This window comes from Dipodomys ordii, unplaced genomic scaffold, assembly GCF_000151885.1.
Source record: "Dipodomys ordii isolate 6190 unplaced genomic scaffold, Dord_2.0 Scaffold242, whole genome shotgun sequence".
Lineage (NCBI taxonomy): Eukaryota > Metazoa > Chordata > Mammalia > Rodentia > Heteromyidae > Dipodomys > Dipodomys ordii.
The window spans coordinates 1,461,611-1,483,227 of NW_012267458.1; the positions used below are offsets into that span (position 1 = coordinate 1,461,611).

Consider the following 21,617-nt stretch of genomic DNA (forward strand, 5'->3'; position numbering starts at 1 on the left):
AGAACATAACATGGACAGAGTTGACCTTAGTGTTGACCTGTGTGTGTGTGTGTGTGTGTGTGTGTGTGTGTGTAGGTATTACCATATAGATTATGTTTATTTGAGTACATTTAGAAAATGCATAAGTCCACATTGATACATTAATCTGAACAGCATGCCAACATCTAGAATATCCTCTTTCTATTTTTTCTTTATTTATTTCCTTTTTCCTTTTACATCTAGAATGATTTCTGTTATTTTTTTTTTACAGGTTCTATATTCAGTCCTCTTTTCCCTTCCACTCCTTTCTCCCTTTCCTCGGTTTTCCTTCCCCCACTTCATGCATGTATAAGCTAGAATCTGGTGGTATGCACGTTTTATAGTCTGTTTGTTTAATTATATAGTATGAACTCCTTTTTGAGTTATTGTATGTTCTTTTAAAACATGACTTAATCATTTTTATTCTACCCAATCATCAATAAAATTTATGGTTTTCTGTCATACACACATAAATGATTTCACTAAAGTCTGGTTGTGAATTATTTCCTGACTCTGTAATGTTGCATGTCCTTTCCTCAAAAGAAAATCATACCTAGAAGAATGTAGAGTTTTAGAACATTACTACCACTGCTACAGAAATACCTCTCACATTCTGCAAACAGTGATAGCCACACCTAGCATAATCACCATTTAGATTTATCATTATCCTTTCCTTTGATGTTTCAAAGGATTACTTATTTTTAAAAACATATAGCCTTTTCTTACCCATTCTGCATCCTTTTTCTGTCCTTTGTTGGTTGTTGATCTATTCATCTTCTATCTAGCAGTTTATTTACCTACTATTAATCAGTTTATCTGTAGTTTTCACCTATTTTTTTCTCTACATATGTTTTGTATCTGCCTATCTGTATATATAAGCATATATATATATATACATATATATATATAATCATTGTGTATTTTTTATCTATTTATTAAGTAGCCTACACTGACTTTGAAGATGTCCTGTAGCCCTAAAGTGGCCTCAGATATGTGACACTCTGTCTCTCCTCAAATGCTAGAATTATAGCATGTGCCATCATGTCTGGCTTTTTCCTTTATTGGAACAAGACAAACAAAACAATGGAAGTAAACATATGTGCAGAATGACCCATGAAATTGGCTGGTGGAGTTGGCGCTGAGGAGGCATTCAACAAGTTTAAGATTAAGCATGAGGCTGCCTTGCTTCTCCTGTCTGGTTAGAGCTAAGAGACAATTGGTGTGGCATAAGAATTAATACAAATAGAGAGTTAAATATATTTACAGCAAATAGGTAAGTACTTTCAGGATGAATGGCTGAATATGCCAGGGTTACAAATAAAGGAAAAAAGGTTAGAAGAAGTCATGTGGCATCTCAAAGTAGAGTTGGAGGTGTCTGTGGAACTCTTAGAATTTCCTGGTTCCATTTTTATCTGCCTATATAGCTCTAGATCTAAAAGTAATATATATGGGATGTTATCCACAAATATGGATTTCCTAGCAGTCATATTTTGGTTTGTAAATACTAATCTCCTTTAGTGTTTAGAACTGTTAGGAGGAGCAGTTCACATGACTTGAGTCAGGGGCTTACTCATTTTTTTGCTAATACTCTTGGAACAAAAAGAAAGAAAGAAAGAAAGAAAGAAAGAAAGAAAGAAAGAAAGAAAGAAAGAAAGAAAGAAAGAAAGAAAGAAAGAAAGAAAGAGAAAGAAAGAAAGAAAGAAAGAGAGGGTTAGAGGGCATTTGTTTGATATCTGTACTTTCCTGGTCTTCTCATGTAAAATTTGAGTAGGAATGTCACCTGACGGCATGCATAGAAGAGGGAATCTGAGGCTTTAACTGTTGTTTGTCTGTGGATTTTCAACTAGCTCTATGATTTTAGTTTCTATTTCCATCTTTGGTACTTTCAATTCCCAAGCCTCTCTGAGCTTTCTGACTCATAAGTATAGAAACTGAGAAGTACAAGATCAAGTTCCTGACAGGTTGAGAATCGGGGAAAGGATACTTCCCTTAATCCTTTGTGATGTGGCCTGCCCTTGTGTTCCCAAAGGCACAAAGTAGAGGGCACAAAGATAGCTAGTTCCTTCCAGTCCTTCTCTAAGGTTTCAAAGCAATACCCTCATCACTTTATCTCATCCCAAAAAGGCCCTACTTCTTAATACCATTGTATTGAGGATTAAGTTTCAGAAAGCATTTTCCAGGGAAGACAAGCATTCAAACTGTGGGAGCCCTTCCTCTTTTCCTTTCCCCCTTTTTCCCTTTCTCCCTTCTCCTTCCCTTTCTTCCCCTTCCTTACCTTCCTCTCTCCTCTTCTACCCTCCCCTGTGTTGCTTTATTTGTTTCATGGGTTTTGATAGGACTAACCTAAGACTGTGATTTTTCCCACCTCTATCTTCTGTGTAGCTGGAATTACAGGTGCGAGTGAAATTAATATTTATGGGATAGATATTAATTAAACCATACAATCATTTTGCCATGTCTGGTAAAGTTAAATAGTTAACATAATCATACGTATAAGTCAAAGGGTTCTTTATGTTTTGACATCTTTTCTTACCATGGACATGATCTAAGAAATAGAAGGTTTTAGCTGTTTTATGATGCGTTTTCAGGATGCTTCGCTGATGGACATGAACTCCTTCAGTCCTGTGATGCCAACCTCTCCTCTGTCAATGATAAACCAAATCAAGTTTGAAGATGAGCCAGATTTAAAGGACCTCTTTATTACAGTTGATGAACCGGAAAGCCACGTCACTACAATCGAGACTTTCATTACTTATAGGATTATTACCAAGGTAAACATCAAAGGAACATTTTCTTGAATATGGCTCCTCTGTTCTAATTTTTGAAAGAACCTCTTGTGTATTGTAACTAGAAGGGAAGAGGCAGGAGAATACAGACATAAAACTCACTGCCTATTCTACAAAATTAAGAAAATTGAAGGGAGAGGTGAGGTTGGAAGGGACAGAAAGAATGGGGGAAGGGTTGACCTTGTTTGAGATTCATTGTATTTCACATACTGCTTTGTTGAGTGCAACTACATTGTACAAAAAGAACCTTAGGCCAAGTTACTGTATTTTTTTAACCATTTTGATTATTTTTGTCCTATCAGTTCTTTATAAATTGTGTTTATAGCTTGATATCTAAATTGATTTGAGAAATAGTCACTGATTTAGTTGTGTTTTTAGAATATGGCCATTTAGTTTTATTTTATTTTTTGTTGTTGTTGTTTTTCTGTATGTAGTTATTGTGGTTTGAACTCAGCGCCAAGATGCTGTCCTTCAGCTATTGTGCTCAAGGCTGGCATTCTGCCACTTGAGCCACAGCTCTATTTGGGGCTTTTTGATGGTTAATTGAAAATAAGAGTCTATAGGTTTTCTTGCTCAGGCTGATTTTGAACTTTGATCCTCAGATCTCAGCCTTTTGAGTATCTGGGATTACAGCTGTGAGTCACTGGTTCCTGACTCTCTTAAGTTTTTACAGGAAAGGGTTGTGAAGAAATGACTTTGAAAAGCCTCCAAGTGGGCACAGGTGATTCCGGCCTGCAATTTCAGTGATTCAGGAGGCTGAGATCTGACAGTGTCAGTCCAAACTCAGTGTAGGCAGAAAGGTTTCTGAGACTCTTATCGCTAATTAACCATCAAAATGTTGGAAGTGGAGCTGTGGCTCATGTGGTAGAATGTCAGCCTTAAGCAGAAAAAGCTTAGGAACAGGACTGGAGTTCTGAGTTCAAGTCCCAGTCATTGATAGACAAAAATGTGTCTCTTTTTTAACTGCACATAGACTCATCTCCTGCTCCCATGTCCGCTTTCTCCTCCCGCCTTCTCCTCATACAGTGCTGAAGCTGACTTGGGAATATTACACAGTGCTTCTCCCTCCCACTCATTTGCATATACTTTTCCTTCTGTCTACAGTGTCCATCTTCCTCCTTGACAGAACTGCAGTTTATTTTCCAAGAAAAAAAACAAAATGTCAGGGGACTCTGAAGATTTCATTAGTCACTTCATAGCTCTGGCTAGGAAGAGTCATCTTTCCTGTTTCCTCATTCCGTTCTAACTGAGCTCTTCTGGGATGTACAACAATATACAGCAAAGAAATTGAAAACATATATTTAGTCCTTCAGAGCCAAATGATTATTTTTAAATCAATAAAACTGAGATGATGATAATAGCATCCAATCTGATAACAGTGCCATACGATTTGATTTAGGATAAGTAATCGGATGTGAAATACTTAGCAAGGCAGCCCATATGTGCAACGAGTATCCAGGGCCTGCCATCTACCTGTGTATCCAGTGGTCACTGTGTGTGTTTGTGTTTATCCCCAGTTAACTCTGGTTGCTTTTCAAGCAAGGGGATGAGGTTTAAAAATCTTCATCATTCCAAACACCATTCTTAGAATGTAGTAAGTAAGCAGTTTAATTTCTTTTGGTGAGTGGGTGAGTTAAGAGGTTGATAATACCTTTGTTATGTCAAGAGAAGGTAGAGCAAGGAAATATGGAGTTGAATCTGGCCATGTCCTCCTGTCCCTTCCTCACTGTGAGTTCTGGTCAATTAACTGTCTTTAGCAGTTTCATCGTTTGTAAGAACCGTAACAGTGCTAATACTGTAGGGTCTTTATAAAACTTGAACGTTACTATAGACATATTGTTAAGAATATAGTCAAGGTTTTCCTGTTACTACTGTTTCAACATTCATCCTCATCAGCTTCTCAAGGAGAGAAGACCATTTGTAAACAGAATTGTTTTCCCATCATTCATGTCTTTCAGAATGACAGTCTTCATAAGCTACTAATGGATGTCATCGGACTGTAGACACGAAATGTTTATATTTGCATCATACTTTAAGTGTAAAGCAGTTGTCATTGTAGTTTTATTATATAAATCAGCTTTGATTTTGACTTCTCTTTATTAGGCAGTGAATCAATTCACTTTTGCTCAGAACAGTTGTAGAACTTAAGTATTACGATTTACCCTCACTACATTAATGAAGACTCTGAAACTCATTAACTTAACAAAGGTTATACATCACAGTGGCTATCTGAGCTGCATTTAAACACAAAGTTAAGCCACATCATCATGTATTTGTGTATCTAATTTTCATTTTAACTATATTTCATTTTTACTTAGCTTCCTTTCTTTTGCCATGTAGTCTGAAATATATTACAAATAAATAAATATAAACATCGAATGGATATGCTAATACTATCGAAATTCTTTCTTTGTTATCAACATACTTTTATTTAATAATTTGCTGAATGAGATAGTTACTGAATGTCACTTGTGTCCTAAGTACTATTGTTTTGTATTAAGAGTCTATCAGTGATCAGGACACAACTTGCAAGGAGGTTTCTGCTTTAATGGATCTTTAAATGAAGAGATTGGGGAAAGGGTGCAGGTGCAATGATATTGATCCATTTATTATTAGTTGTTTAATTAACATTTTAAGTGTTGTGAAGGAAAATGTAACAGTTTGGGGAGCATTCTATCTAATGGATATTTCAGGGATGACATCACTGGAAACGGTTTAGTTTTATAAACATTTATATTCATCTTTGCTACGGATTCATAAGGCTATACTCACATATTCCTATTTACACTCACACATGAATAGTCTCCTGCTTTTGAATGATCTGATTAAATAATTATAAGCCGCAGAAGGCTCGTGTTCCAGACATTTATGCCTGTTATGGAAATCACCCTTGACCTGACATCTCTGAAGAAATACTTCCTTTTTTGGAGCTGTAGAGATTGCTTTCCTATCAGGTCTGTTGAAATGCTAAGAGATTAAATAATGGTCTTTTCTGCCTTGTCCTTATTATGATGACAAAACTATAAATGTCTATGAGTGTGCAGTTTGGAGCTAAGTTATGTTCCTGGTTGATTAGGATTTATTTTCTTGTAAACACAGTTTTCTAAAACTTCAGTGCTTAGGATAATTGTTTGTATGTGACCAAAGACCAGTGTTTGTTGAGTGAATGCATTTAAAGATGTGGGTTATGAGACTATTGATATTAATCTGAAGGTTACTAAAAAACCAGCCACTATTTTCTTTCTTCTTTTGTTTTTGAAATTCTGTAATCATGTTGTCGTTTCTTTTTATTTTTAAATTTAGTGTGGTTATTGTAAAGGTAATGTACAGTTACATGAGTCAGATGAAGAGTACATTTCTTTTTTGAACAATGTCGCCCTTTCCCTTGCTTTCTCCCAGTTTTTCCCTCCCATCCCCATTCAAAAGTTGTAGAGTTCATTTTCAAATATGTTCTAGTGGGTATCATTGCTGCATTTGTTTACCCTTTCTCCCTCTATTTCTATGCCCCCCTTATCCACCCAAAGACAGATAAACTAACAAATGAGACTAAAGGAAAAGGAAACAAAAACAGCAATAAAGAAAAAAATATCCTCTTGTTTCTATTTCCTGGAGTTCATTTCACTAAATATTATTTTAAATGATCAGATGCACATGTCTTGCATCTTTGTGTTCCTCTCCTAAGCATATTCTCCTTTGGTCTCACTGTGTGTAAATGCCTAGAGGCCTGTATAATTTATTATATCCCAGTGTAAATATGCATCGAAAGCTGTATTCTAAGTTATTTGTAATCCAAGTGAACTTGGGCTTGTGTGTTCTTTCCAAATCAGAGATGTTTCATCAAACTCAGTTATTCCAAGGTTTTGAAACCTTCTGTCTATCTTCTTATGTCCAAGGTTGGCTACTTTAGAGGGAATGTTGATTCTGTTATCTTCTGTAGGGAAATTAGTCATGATTTTAGCCCAGTTGATTACAGCTGTTTGTCTTATCTTGGTTCCTTCAGGAATAAAATACAAGTCTGAGCAGAAAGAAGTAGTGTCTTCTCCTTAAGACTTGTCCTATATTTTCCTTCTCTGATTTTTTTTATGCTGGAGAATCCTTTTAACTCAAGGACAGAGGGAGGCCAGAATCATCCATGTGTTTGGCTTGTTTTTGTGTCTTTCTGCTGTAATTTATACCAGTTTACTTTCTTAGATATCTGCATCTAATGTCCCCTTACTTTTTCCTACTATGCTACAGATATTCATTTTCAGAAAGAAAAATGGGAAGATACAGCTTTCATGAAGTTTATTTCATGACAATTAAGATACTGCATCTCATGATATGAACGGCTTAATTTTGTAATTGGCACCTCCTTGAGGATGATTAATAATTTTGGTAATAGTGAAACATATTTGCAATGTGTTATTCCATCTTTACTTCTCCAGGAAAATCTTAACCTAAATATTACTGCATGTAAATTTCAATATGTTAAAAATTGAGTTAAATAAGATGTTGGTGTGAATGAGTGTTTTTCTTCTGAGAGGTGAGTCTGCACGAGCGTGTTTTTGGCCTGGGATTTACGGCAATAGATGTGAAGACAGCTATTTTTAATGTATCTGATTAATTTTTTTAGACGTTTAGGCATATGACTCAAAATGAATATCCTCTCAGAGATGACAGGAAGATTTTTTTTCCACATCAAATATCCATTAATTTACATTTGTTAAAACAGTGGTAAAACCACTCTGTGAAATGTTAGAATTTTTATGTATGAAAAGCAAATTCTAGCAAAGCACTTCATTTGAGCAAATTCCAAGGAAATATTTTTCTCAGTTACATTCAGGTTATTTTCCAAATTATAAAAATAGGATGTTCTTCAAATTCTGAATTCTAATCATCTTGGGGGAAAAATTATATTGGAAACCTAAATTCAGAACACATTTCTTCTTAAGCGAGAAAGTCATGCCAGAGATAATAGTAGCTATGATCTTGTGGAAGGCAGATGGTTGTTGTAAGACAGATTTTTTCAGTTTGGACTTTAAATTTAAGCATCATGTTTGCTTTCTTTCTGGAAATACCATAAAGTTTGCTTTATTTCATCTGCTACATGAATAGAGGACTTAAAAAAATAGAGACTGACAAACACTGAATAATTAGGATTTAATTTTTCTTAGAGACCCATTTATTTCAGTATGTCTAAAATAACTTTATGTAAATGTAGTATGTCTTCTATTGCATGGGCTGTTATTTTCTCCTGTTTTCTTCAGACATCTCGAGGGGAATTTGACTCCAGTGAATTTGAAGTTAGGAGACGCTATCAAGATTTCCTTTGGCTGAAGGGGAAACTTGAGGAATCACACCCCACCCTGATTATTCCAGTAAGTTTACTCCAGTAAATTTCACCAGAGTTTTCATAGAATAGTCATTATTTTTCCTTTAGGTTTTTGGAATATCTGAAACCTAATATTGCCAGGTGCTGGTGGCTCATGCCTGTAATCCTAACTACTCATGAGGCTGAGAGCTGAGGATCATGGTTCAAAGCCAGCCTGCTCAGGAAGTTCTGTGAGATTCTTATCTCCAATTAGTCACTAGAAAATCAAGGTGGCATTGTGGATCAAATGGTAGATTGTTAGCCTTGAGCTAAATAAGCAGGGACAAGCCCTTAGTTCAAGCCCCACAACTGAACAACAGCAAAAAAAAAAAAAAAAAAGGTAATGTTATATCTTTAAGTTCAGTGTGATACATTTATCTTAGGAATAGTTCTTTCTCAACTTTCCAATGTAAGTACACATTTTAAAAAACTGTTGTATTATGTAATAATCATATGTAATATTTTGGTTTCTAGTATTGTGAATGTTTCACACTTATTATAACAAGTGATCAGATGTTTAACTACTCTTCCAAATATGAAGAGTATAGAATCCCTTGTAAATCTGTACCACATTCTGTTCAGAATAGTTTTCGTATTTATTTGTTTGTTTATTTTTTCTTCTTTTTTTTTTTTGGACACAGCCATTACCAGAGAAGTTTATAGTGAAAGGAATGGTAGAGCGCTTTAATGATGACTTCATCGAGACGCGCAGGAAGGCATTGCATAAATTTTTGAACAGAATTGCTGATCATCCAACTTTAACATTTAATGAAGACTTCAAGGTTTTTCTTACTGCAGAAGCCTGGGTAAATAATTTTGATTTATTCTCATAGAACCTTTCACTCTCTATCACTCTAGCAGATTGTAGGATTTCTCCTGTAAGTCTTTGCAAATCCGACTCTGAATTGAAATGGAGTTTTGAGAAGCACTGGAGAGCTCTGTCTTGCAGGGTATGACCTTGTGTTAAATTGACACACACATTCTATAACATACCCATTACACAATTCTGCTGTCTTCCTTACATATTAAGACTCTTCATTTTGTTGATGATTTTAAAATTTTTTTTGAAAGGGCAAGATTCAGATTGAATATATCGTCAGTACTAAACCTATATATGCATTTGTATTGATCCTATTTTGAGTAGTAGGTCAGCATAAAAGTCATTACTAAATGAACAAGTATGGTTGGATGGATGAAAGGAGCAGGGAGAAAAAGGAGAGAGAAAAACACAGTCTCATCTCTTTACTTTCCTTTGAGCCATCTATGTGAGGAATAACCTAATTTCTAATATAGAACATTTGTTTTCTTAGCTATTTTCTCACATTTTCTTTTCTGTTTTCTCTTTTGAAGCTCTAACTCAGCATGAAAGATAACATAAGGACAGAGGGTCAGTATGAAGCAGTTAGTGGTGTCTCAGTGGTGACAGGCAGACCTGAGATGGAAGTCTTTTGTGAGTTCCTATGCATCGAGTTTGTGGCCTGACTCTGGAACCTTAGAAGCCGTTAAGAACATTCCTATGGTCCTCAGTTGCAGTAGTAGCTTTCCAGCTGTGGTTTGTGCTGTCTCTGATCAAGTTTACTCTATCACGTGAACAAAGTGGGCCTAGTCAGTGGTGGCACCCACTGTTTCTCTATAAAACCACACTGACTTGGAAACAAAGCAATTTGTCATATCTCTATATAAATAATAGTGTATAGGGCATGCAAAAAAGACAACCTGGAAGCAGATCGATATTACTCAATATTCGAGTGAATAATACATAATCTGCAGACTAGGTAGTAGATGTTATTTCTCACCGACTTTGTTCTTGTGTGTGCACCCTTTACTGCTTATTTGAATGCAACTCTGTGTTTTAATAAATACTATGACTTCTTCAGAATCCCGTACAGATACTAGAGCTATCATTAGAGTCTCCTGGGTTTTTTTTTTGTTTATAATTGTGCCACATTTGTGAAGGGATAATTTGATTCATAGTGTACCCATTTATAGCATCTCTTCTCTTTTGCAAGTCTAGCTGCCCTTTCTAGGTTAACTCTGAAATTTTGTGTGTTTGTGTTTGTATGTATACATAGATATAGGTGTATCATTATATATAAATAAATATATATATATATATATATTAAAATCTTTTTCTGCAGTAGAGGTGGTGTCACAGTTGACCCACATCAGGTAGTATCTATTTACAAACTATCCTTATGAGTTCAAGGAGGCAAAGCTGGTTTGTGCCTAAGAGTGGAATCAGAGTTGGCCTCTGAAATCATATTGCCAGGACTGTCATCCCTGCTCAGTCACTTCTGTTCTCTTAGATTTTGAGTCAAGTTACTTAACACTCGTGTACTTCTATTTTCTTCTGAAAATATAAGGATGATAACAAGACCTACCTTGTAAGTTCATTTTGAAATAGTGTGTGTGTGTGTGTGTGTGTGTGTGTGTGTATGTGGCTAGTACTTAGAATATAAATGTTACCATTCTCATACCTAAAGAATTAATGAAGTCTTTCCATTGTTTCTACAGAATGAATGTAGACTGTGAGAAATCTTCCCTCTATCTTTTCTCCATTAACTTCAAGTTATAAAATATACATGATGGCATAGCATATCATCCTCTTCTCCAGTATCTCCTTGAGTACTGTTCTTTCTGTTACATTCTGTTCTTTTAAAGATTTATGCTCTGAGGAAGCATTATACACCTGATTTATGTAAGTACTTTCAGAGGAATATTTCCAGAGGACTGAGAATGGGAGGAGAAACTATGCCATAAAGAAACTCATCTGCCTCAAAGTAATATTAAAATATGATACACATGAAATAGTTTCATTATCTTCATCTGATTCCTAATTAGATTTTCTTTCTTTGTTTTGAATTGAGCCTTGAACTCTTGTTGCTTCACTATAATACTTTCTGTTTTGTTTCTAGGATCTCTCCTCTCACAAGAAGCAAGGACCTGGGTTGCTAAGCAGGATGGGTCAGACAGTCAAAGCTGTGGCATCCTCCATGAGAGGGGTGAAGAACCGGCCAGAGGAGTTCATGGAAATGAATAACTTCATTGAAATATTTAGCCAGAAAATTAATTTAATAGATAAAATATCTCAAAGAATTTACAAAGAAGAAAGGGGTACGTAAAAGCACTGAAGCATGATTTCTAAGTGTTTTCTTCACTTGTGGGATCTTCACATTTCCTGGTGTGGAGTGGTGACACTGTTAGAACCTCACTGTCAGTGCATGGTTTATACCCTGCAGTGTATTGGAAATCTCTGAGTCTTTCCTGATGTTGAAGGTGGTCATGAACAGCCCCATTTTGTTTTCTTTTTAAAAATAATTTTTATTGTAAAGGTGATGTACAGAAGGATTACAGTTACAAAAGTCAAGTAAAGAGTACATTTCTTTTTGAACAGTGTCACCCTCTCCCTATTTTCTCCCTTCCTTACCTCCCTTCCCCAAGTTGAACAGTTAATTTTGACCATAGTGTCTAGTATTACTGCTGAATTAGTTCATCCTTTGTCCCACCATTACTGTGCTTCTCCTTCCCCTCCCCAAATCAGATAAAGTTACATACAAGACAAAAGGTACAGAAATTTAAAAAAGGGGGGGGTGAACAGAAAGAAAAAGAAAAGTACCACAAATAGAAAGCCCAGAAAATGGGAGATCTTTACTAGCTATGCATCAGACAAGGGTCTCATATATAAAATATACTTAGAGCTCAAAAAATTAAACTCCCCAAAAATAAAACCTCAAAGAAACAATAACTCAATTAATAAATGGGCTAAAGACTTAAAGAGAGACTTCTCAGAAGAAGGAAAAAATGGCCAATAAACCCATGAAGAAATGTTCGACATCTCTGGGCATAAAAATGAAAATCAAGGCAACATTGAGATTCCACCTGACCCCAATTAGAATGGCCATTATTAAGAAAACTATCAATAACAGATGCTGGTGGGGATGTGGCCAAAAGAGAATGATGCTACACTGTTGGTGGGAATGTAAACTTGTTCAACTACTCTGGAAAGCAGCAGACTAAACACAGAGCTTCCCTATGATCCAGCAATCCCGCTCCTGGGCAGTTATCCAATTGAACACAAACCAGGATACACTAAAGCCACCAGCACAACCATGTTCATTGCAGTATTGTTTACCATAGCTAAGATATGGAGTCAACCCAGATGCCCCTCAATGGATGAATGGATCAAGAAAATATTGTACATATACACAATGGAATTCTGTGCTTCCATCAGAAAGAATGACATTGCTCCATTTATAAGGAAATGGAAAGACTTGGAAAAAGTTTTACTAAGTGAAGTAAGCCAGACCCAAAGAAACATAGGTTGCATGGTTTCTCTCATTTGTATTAATTAGAATGTGTCTATAAGTATAAAAGTAAATATAATGGGTGGTAAAAGACAAAAAATTACATTCAGACATAATAAATTAAACAGGACTCTAAATATTCACACAGTGAGACCAAAGGAGAATTTTCTTAGGAGAGGATCACAAGGACTCAATAGCTATGTGAATATGATCATATAAAATGATGGTTATTGAAATAAACTCCCAAGAAATGGAAACAATAGGTTTTTTTATTTTACTTTTTGTGGTCCCATTTGATTTTATCAACTGCTAACTCTTTCAGCTCCCATACATACAAAACAAATACTAGTAAAGGAAGACCTGAGTATATGGATAATGTACTCAACATGGATCAAAGAATTGGTGTCTCCAGATGTAGATTTTATATATTTTATATATTATATATTATTATTCTTGCAAACTTTTTGGAGGATGATGAAGTTGCAGGAGGAGGAGGAGTAATTTTTATATTAGGTCTTTCTAAGTATGCCAGAAAAATTTCTGTATTGGTAAGTAAGCTTTCCTCCTATTTTCTGTCACTAATATCTTTTCTGACTTAAAAAAACTTTATAAATTAGTCCTTATTTCATAATGATTATTCTCTAACTCTAGTATAATTGAAAACGTTTTCTAATTTACCTACATTAAAAATGGATGACTTATTTCACAAATATATTTCCTAATATAAGTTGGTATAAGAGATCAAGAAACTCTTCAAAATAGAAGTCCCTATGTTGATGGCTTATTTGCTAATTGCTTATGTCCATCATTTTATTGGAAGATCATTTGCATAATCAGGGCAACAGTTTATTTTCTTTCTCTTGTATGAAATCTAGATAGACCTTACACATAATGGGTGCTCATGTAAAATGCTCATGCAAAAAGAAATAATATAAGATTTGGAGTAGTGTCAGGGAAACTTGCCTTATCAAGAGTTGATTGATTGTTTTGAAGCACATTTTAATAACTTGGTTTGGTCTTCATCATTTTTTAATTTTTCCTTTCTGCTTCTTTCTCTCTAATTTTGAAGTGAGGGTCTCACTCTTAGAAAAAAAATAGGAAGAATGCTTTGTAAACCAGGCTGGCCTCAAACTTGTAATCTTTCTGCCTTTGACCACCTAAATATGGGTTCCCAGGCATATATAACCATATCCAGCTATTTGCCACTTTTCTTCATCTCATAAATCTTATTTTCTAATTGGGTTCTTAGCTTTCAGTTCTCTTAAACAGATTCTAGGTGCATAGTAAGGTTGGATAGCAATTCAAGAAGTCTCTGGCACCTACGGACATTTGAGCTGATAGACAATCAGTAAAATCTACATTTGCTGATTGATAGAAGGGAATAGTTTCAAAATCTTTGATAGACTCCAATGTTTCTGGAATATTCAGGAGGAAAGCTAGATCTTTCATAGACTCTATAAATCTGAACTGTCAGTTTCTGAAAGTGAATATTCCTGGTCCAAATGCTGGGGACTTTTTTGGTATTTAGAATGCAAAGCCTACTTGCAAAAACTTCATTCAAACTGATGGAATGTTGGCTCCTGTAGCTTTGAGAAGCTACCTTATCTACAGGGTTTTTTCTCCCATATTCAGATCATGAAGGGTTTGTGGATCATAATTAGTGGATTTGATACTTTTTTGTACTCAGATGCTTTTTTCCTTTCCTTTCCTCCTCCCTTTCCTGTTCCCCCTTTTTATTTTTAATGTCCTTTTCTTTTCTTTTTCTTTTTTTATGTTCCCAGTCTATTCAGCAGAATTAATTGTATTGATCACATGCTGCCTTATTTCTCTGTGGTATAGATTAAGGGAAGAATGATTTTCATCCTTAAGATCTTCTTTAGAACTAGAAATTTCATAAACAAATTGCAATAGAAGTCATTAAATGTTAGCATGCAGGTGTGATTAGCGTACTAACAATTTTTAGAAAGCACTGCATATAAAAAACATTTGTCACACATTGCCATACATAAATTGAAAAAAGAAATGTAGAATTTTTGTTTCCAGACATATTAGTTTAGTATGGTCACTGTTTAACAAAATGGATAGACCTAATCTCAGGATAGGAATTTGGGCAACTCTAGTAGTAATTAAACCTTCTATGTTTATTAGGTAACAACTAATATTTCTGTCAATTTTAAATTTAACATCTTCAGTTTATTTGATCATGTGGACTTTCAAAGCTTTAATAGTATGATTCATAGCATTATGAAAGTTTCAGTAAACTAACACATAGTCCCCCGAAATTTCAGAATTGCATGAATAATATATAAAATGCCCTCTGCATATGAATTTTCTAGTGTGGAAAAACACTTATTGACATTTTAAAATGAAATACATTCCTAGTATGAGCAGCCTGTAATCCTAGCTACAAAAGACACTAAGATCTGAGGATCACAGTTTGAAGCCAGCCATGGCAGTTTACGGTCTCTCAGATTGAGACTCTTATTTCCAAGTAACCAGCAAGAAGCTGGAAATAGAGGTCTGATTCAAGTGGGAGAGCAGCCTTGAACAGAAAAAGCCAAGTGAGGGTCCAAGGCCCTGAATTCGAGCCCCAACAAAGGCACAGAAACAGAAATTAATGTCATTTACTTATTTACCATTCATTAAATAGCTTTGGTTATTTGTTTAATTTTCGTTAATATGAAGATATTTAACACATTGCATATCAGACATTGTCTACAAAAATAATAAGAGTTAGCTTTTGTTTCAAGGAGCATATAGGCCAAGAATAGTAGGTAGATAACCTATGTAAGCAATTATAATAAGATAATGCTTCACTAGTAATAAAAATTGATTCATTGAGGGTAAAAGCAACTTGAAATCCTTTGGAACAAAAATCAAAGGAAATTTGTTTGAGATAGGGTTTTAAGAATGAGAAGTACTTGGTTGGGTATAGAAATGGAAGAGGACAAGACAAAGCAATATGCCTAGATGTGTCCCTTTCGCTCATGAATGAACATTACTTTGGCCTAAGTCAAAAATAGATCTGGCAGAGACTCTTGAGAATTGGACCTGGAACAGAAGGTAGAGAGTTATTATAAAAGGCTTTCTGAGTCAGTGAAGAACTCTGATGTTTCTTGTGATACAAATGGAAAGAGGGAAAAATAGGAGTTAGAGATGCAGTGCAAGTAGATGGATTGAGTCGACATTTGAAAACCTAAATAGGTTCACCCATTACAACAATGATATGTACAAGACGCTATGTCAAAAAACAAACTTTACAATTTAGGTGAGTGGGGCTGGGAAAACTAAGGAAGAGGCAACAATGCTTGATCAGAAATGTACTATTACCTTGCCCATGTAATTGTAACCCCTCTGTACAGTATTTTCACAATAAAAAAAACTTATTTAAAAAAAAAACTGGAGAAGAAAAAAGGAAACCTAGAAATTAGTTCTGTACGGGTGTAATTCTAGGAACATCTCCAGGGTTGTGCTTAGATAGTCATTGCCATTTATGATATAGAAACACAAGGAAGGAAAAAAAGAAGAGAAATTTTGTTTAGGATTTATTCCCTATGAGATACTTCAAATGTAATCATATCATAGGTAAATGTTGGTAATAGATACAGTAAATGCGTATTTTTCCCAAACAGGAAATTTTTAACTGTGAATAATATACTATTATTGATTATACCCTGCACCACTATAACTTAAAGATTGAATTGGGAAAACTGGGATGACTGGTCAGGCTAATGATAGATGACATTCATTTTCATATATTCCTGGTAAATATGTGTGCATGATAAAAAGAATGAAATCTTTTTCCGCTGTGCATAATTCAGGGATTTTTTTGAAAGCATCTGTCAGTTGGAGAGCTTACTAACTCACGGTTTGTTTTATAGAATATTTTGATGAGATGAAAGAATATGGCCCAATTCATATCCTGTGGTCGGCGTCAGAAGAAGATCTGGTTGATATTCTAAAGGGCATCGCCAGTTGCATTGATAAATGCCGTAAGGCCACTGAAAGACGGATGTCCGGCCTCTCAGAGGCCTTACTTCCTGTCGTGCATGAGTATGTGCTTTACAGTGAAATGTTAATGGTAAGAACACCTACTTAGAGTGCATCGCAGGCCCTTGCAACCTCATCCAGGTTCTGTAAAGACATGTTCTAATACTGCCTTTTCACCACTGCTTTCCTGTCCTAGCAGGATGTTGAATGATTATCAGTTCCCTGATTTGCTTTAGCAATGTATCTAATATCATTACATAGAAAGTCTTTGAACAAGACCTTGAAGTTTTGTTTCGACTTCTAGTTGCTTAAAAAAAAAAAACAGCCTTCAAATTAAAATGTTTTTCTGTCACCATTTCAAAATTCTCTTAATCCTGCTATCTTCAGTGTTTTAATTTTACATCCTTAAGCTACGATTTTTAGATATTTGGGGTTTAGTAATGCTATCTATAGTCCTTCATTCACAGTAGGAGCCGCATCTTGTTTCTGAAGTTGTGTATCCTTGTTTTCAAGGGATTGTTTTTCCTTTGCCTCTATCTTGGTAAGAATAAGTGTCATAACTGTAAACATGGGATCTGACTCCTTCTATTTGTTGTGTGTGGGGTTTTTTTTTTGAGGGAGTCACTAAATACTGTGTGGACAACCAGCTTCTTGTGTTTTCTGGAATTATTGGGTCCTTCTGGAAGCAAACCCTCCTTGCTTCCCAAAGGCTCCCAGATTTCACTTCTGTCTAATCTCCTGCTCTTCTCCAGCAGTTTCCTTAGCCACACCTTTTGTTTTTACTTCATTATTATTTACCCGCTGTGTTCTTCCCAGAAGTTTGATTTGTGTATTCTCTTCCCTTAATGAGGTAATGTTTTCCCTCAGATCATGTCAAAGATAGAAGCTGTACAGAAAAATATTGTTACTAAAGGTGTGGAAAATCATTAGAGGTACTAGAAAGAATTTTTGGACAGAGCCTCGACTGAATCATTTTATGGAATTCTGTGATATCATCTGTAGTATTTGTATTGTGGCTTGGGTTCTGTTTTTTTAATTGAAATATTTTTTTTCAGTTTCAGTTTTTAAATAACAAACAATGATGCCATGATAAAGTGTATTAATTAAACCAAGGGCTGGTGGCTCATTTCTGGTTGTTCAGGAGGATAAGATCCAGAGCATCAGGGATTGAGACCAGCCTAGGCAGAAAAGACTCTTGAGACTCCATCTTCAAAATAACCAGCAAAAAGCTAGGCTAGGGGCCTGCCTCAAGTTGTAGACCACTGAGCAAGAGTTCATGGTTCTAAATGCAAACCCCAGTGTTTCCCTTTCCAATATTTTGTTGTTGTTGTTTTTGTTGGTTGTGGGGCCTGAACCCTGGGCCTGGTCACTGTCCCTCAGCTCTTCAGCTCAAGGCTAGCACTCTACCATTTGAGCACAGCACTACTTCCAGCTTTTTCTGCTTATGTGGTGCTAAGTAATCAAACCCAGGGCCTCATGCATGCAAGGCAAGCACTCTACCACTGAGCCACCTTCCCAGCCCCTCCAATATTAAATTTAACTTTCACTAGTGTCTGGCCTTATGAAGCAAACTCTTACTTAAAATATATCTATACATACAAAGACCAGTACTTTATATTTATAGACATAAACATGTGGAGCTGAGTTATAGCATCATTTGGATTACAGGAAAGAAAGTTTCTCATTTTTCTTGACTATATCTATGTTTATGTTTTTATTACGATCTCTCAGATGGATTTCCTAAAGGATATAAGACAGTTACAAAATTTAACCTGTTCTTCACTTGAACCATCTTCGTATCCTCCCCATCATAGGAAGAGGTTCCTTGATATTATTGTCCAAAAAGAGGAATTTGTGATAATTGGTTGGTGTTTCAGTTCTCCAATACTGGGACAGATGTTCATCTCTTTTCAGATATTTTAAGAGTAATCCCATTGGATGGACAATGGATGTTAATTCTCTGGGGATCTTAAATCCTCAGGCCTCTCATTTCTCATTGAAATGCTACAGAGTCATCTTTTTGCCTTGCATATACCTGAGTTGTTTCTAGATGCTTCCCTTTGTAAAAACACTCCGAAGGGCTGGCACTGAGGCCTTTCTGTTTGACTAGCACTTACGAACACTAGTTATTTGCCTACCTAGTCAGCTGTCTTATTTCCTTAATCTGTATAGGCCATTTTTATGAATAGACCTTAATTAAATTAACATGGTGAAAAGTAGTGAAAGATGAGTACAAATAAAGAGACCTTGCCTTGGGGCTGGGAAGGTGGCTCAGTGGTAGAGCGCTTGCCTTGCATGCTTGAGGCCCTGGGTTCAATTCCTCAGCACCACAAACAAAAAGAAAAAAAGCCGGAAGTGGCACTGTGGCTCAAGTGGTAGGGCACTAGCCTTGAGCTGAAAAACCGAAGGGTAAGGCCCAAGCCCAAAAGTCAAGCCCCAAGAACGGAACCCAAAAAAAAAAAAAAAAAGAGAGACCTTGCCTTTATGAAGTCTAAGTAGAAAAGTGACTCACCAAGGGAAAGACACTGTTAAACATCAGCAAAATCATTCAACATAATGATGGATTTGTGCATCCACATTGATATCCAAGGGTCTTTCAAGTTTAGAAACCTTGAAACATGAATTGATGATTATTTGAGGAAAAAAGTTTAAACTGCCAAGTCAAAAGTCACAAATTCTCATGTACAGTTGGCTAATTAAACTGGATACATATTTGTCATCTCAGCCACTGGGAGGCTATGGCAGGAGGATTGTAAGTTTGAGACTACCCTGATTAAAGGTATGGGAAATACACCATCAATAAAAGCAAAATGGCTGCCATGTGTCAATGCACATTACAGCTTTCTGAGTCACACTATAGCTGTTGGTATAACTGATTGGGGTTTTGGGGAGGTCATAAAATAGAAATTCCTACCTGGTGTAGATATTTGCAGACAAGTGGCCACATGACTTCCAGCTCCTGGTGGTGAACCTTGTAGCACACGCCAGGGGTCCTGATAACATTTTTGTGTGTTTTGTTCTTTTCTGCTCTGAATGTTGAATAAGCATACAGTGCTCAAGCTGGTAAAATATGCATGGGAAAATTATGAAAGACAAATTTTAAAAAATCATGTTATATACTTGCTCACAGTTGACATGTTATCATCAAAGAAAACAACTCTGTGTATGTGTGTTTGCATGTGTGTATACTGGGGCTTGAACTCAGGGCCTGGCCATTGCCCCTGAGATTTTACACTCTTACTACTTGAGTCACAGCTCTGCTTCCAGCTATTTGGCAATTTATTGGAGAAAAGAATCTCACAGACTTTTCTTTTTTTTTTTTTTTTGGGGTCCGGTCGTGGGGCCTGTAGTCTCGGCCTGGGCACTGTCCCTCAGCTCTTCAGCTCAAGGCTAGTGCTCTACCACTTAAACCACATCGCCACTTCCGGCTTTTTTTCTTTTTGCTTATGTGGTGCTGGGGAATTGAACCCAGGGCCTCAAGCATGCAAGGCAAGTGCTCTACCACTGAGCCACCTTCCCAGCCCAAGAGTCTCACAGGCTTTTCTGACCAGGCTGGCTTTAAACGTCAATCCTCAGATCTCAGCCTCCTGAGTAGCTAAGATTATGGACTCCAAAATTGATTTTTAAAATATAGTATATCCTCAAATGATTGATGGTATTGGGAATGTATTTCTGATAGCTATTTCTATTCTATGATGTTAATTTTTGTTCTATAAAAGATTATCAAGTACAACTTTATCATTTTATTTTTAATATGAAGGGTGTTATGAAAAGAAGAGACCAAATCCAAGCAGAATTGGACTCGAAGATTGAAGCTTTGACTTCTAAAAAGGGAGATCCTCATCTGGTAAGTTTTTCAGTTTGTTGAGATGATCATTTAGGATTCATCATCTAAATGTTCTTAGCAGGCTAGAACTTCATTACGTATTGTTTCTAAGAATTTGCCACGTTACAGACTAATTATTTTTTCCAGACATCTAATGTATTATCATGTGAGACTTGAAACTTAACAGGGATGCTCTGCTGTCCTTCTCACTTGTCTTGATTTACCCTGTAAGGATTGTAGGAAGGGCATAATGTGTCACAAGAGAGACTGAGAAGTATTTAGCATTGTGCCAGGAAGTATTCAGAAAATAAAATACACATTTTAGTAATTTTATCAGGAAGTTATACCAAATAAGTTAATGTTAAGTGTTTTCTAATTATTGTAAAAAACATTTTTACAAATGAAGTATTTTTGTTTTCAACTTAAGGCCCTTCCTCAGAAACATGGCAATCTTCAAATGTACAGGGCAGTGATGTAATGAAATATCCTATATGTCTATCCTGGGCCTTCATTAATTCTCATTTCTCTTCCCACTCCAGAACAAGCTCTTCCCTTTGTGGCTCCTCCTTCCTTCCCTCCCTTCCTCCCTTCCTCCCTTCCTCCCTCCTTTCCTCCTTCCCTCCAACCCTCCCTCCCTCCTTTCCTTCCTTCCTTCCTTCCTTCCCTCATTGATAGTCAGGCATTGTGCTTGCCAAGTAGGCCCTCTACCTCTCAAGCTCCATCTCTGGTATTTTTATTATTATTATGTTTTTTTATTGTAAAAATACTGTACAGAGGGGTTACAGTTACATAAGCAAGGTAATGAGTACATTTCCTATCAAGGATTGTTGCTTCCTCCTTTGTTTTCCCCTACCATTCCTTCCCTCCCACCTCCACAACTCCACTCCCCCCCACCCTGCAAATTGTAGTTCATTTTTCAACTTAGTGTCTTGTACTTCTTACTGTTACAATGGGTTAACCTGTATCCCTATTTAAACATTTTGTTTTTTCCTTCCCCTCCCCAAATTAGAGAAGTGTATATATAAGATGCAGCACACCGACATCAAATACAGTGAGAACAGGTTATACCATGGGGAAGGAACATGCAAAGCAACAACAACAACAAAAAAAAAACACATGGTACATTATAAATAAGTTAGAAACAATAGTAACAAAGAAAAAACCACTTATGTCCCTATCTTGGGGTTCATTTCACTTAACCTCATCTTATCTAGTCATATGTATATAGCTTTTGACCTTTTCTGCTTATCCCAGACATATACTAGATATTGCAAATAAGGGAAACCATGGGACCTATGTTTCTTTGGGCCTGGCTTACTTCACTTAATATAATTTTTTCCAAG

General features: G+C 36.1%; 1 protein-coding gene across 1 annotated transcript in view; it reads left to right on the forward strand.

Annotated features, from left to right (window-relative positions):
* The window catches only part of Snx7 (sorting nexin 7), a 74,986-nt gene that overhangs the window by 19,338 nt on the left and 34,031 nt on the right, over positions 1 to 21,617 (forward strand). Inside the window, exons 2-7 of the mRNA XM_013036038.1 lie at positions 2,607 to 2,789; positions 8,051 to 8,161; positions 8,796 to 8,960; positions 11,070 to 11,268; positions 16,340 to 16,539; positions 20,209 to 20,295. Of these exons, the coding sequence (XP_012891492.1) occupies positions 2,619 to 2,789; positions 8,051 to 8,161; positions 8,796 to 8,960; positions 11,070 to 11,268; positions 16,340 to 16,539; positions 20,209 to 20,295 (933 nt within the window). The 5' untranslated portion in view covers positions 2,607 to 2,618. The remainder of the gene's footprint in view (positions 1 to 2,606; positions 2,790 to 8,050; positions 8,162 to 8,795; positions 8,961 to 11,069; positions 11,269 to 16,339; positions 16,540 to 20,208; positions 20,296 to 21,617) is intronic.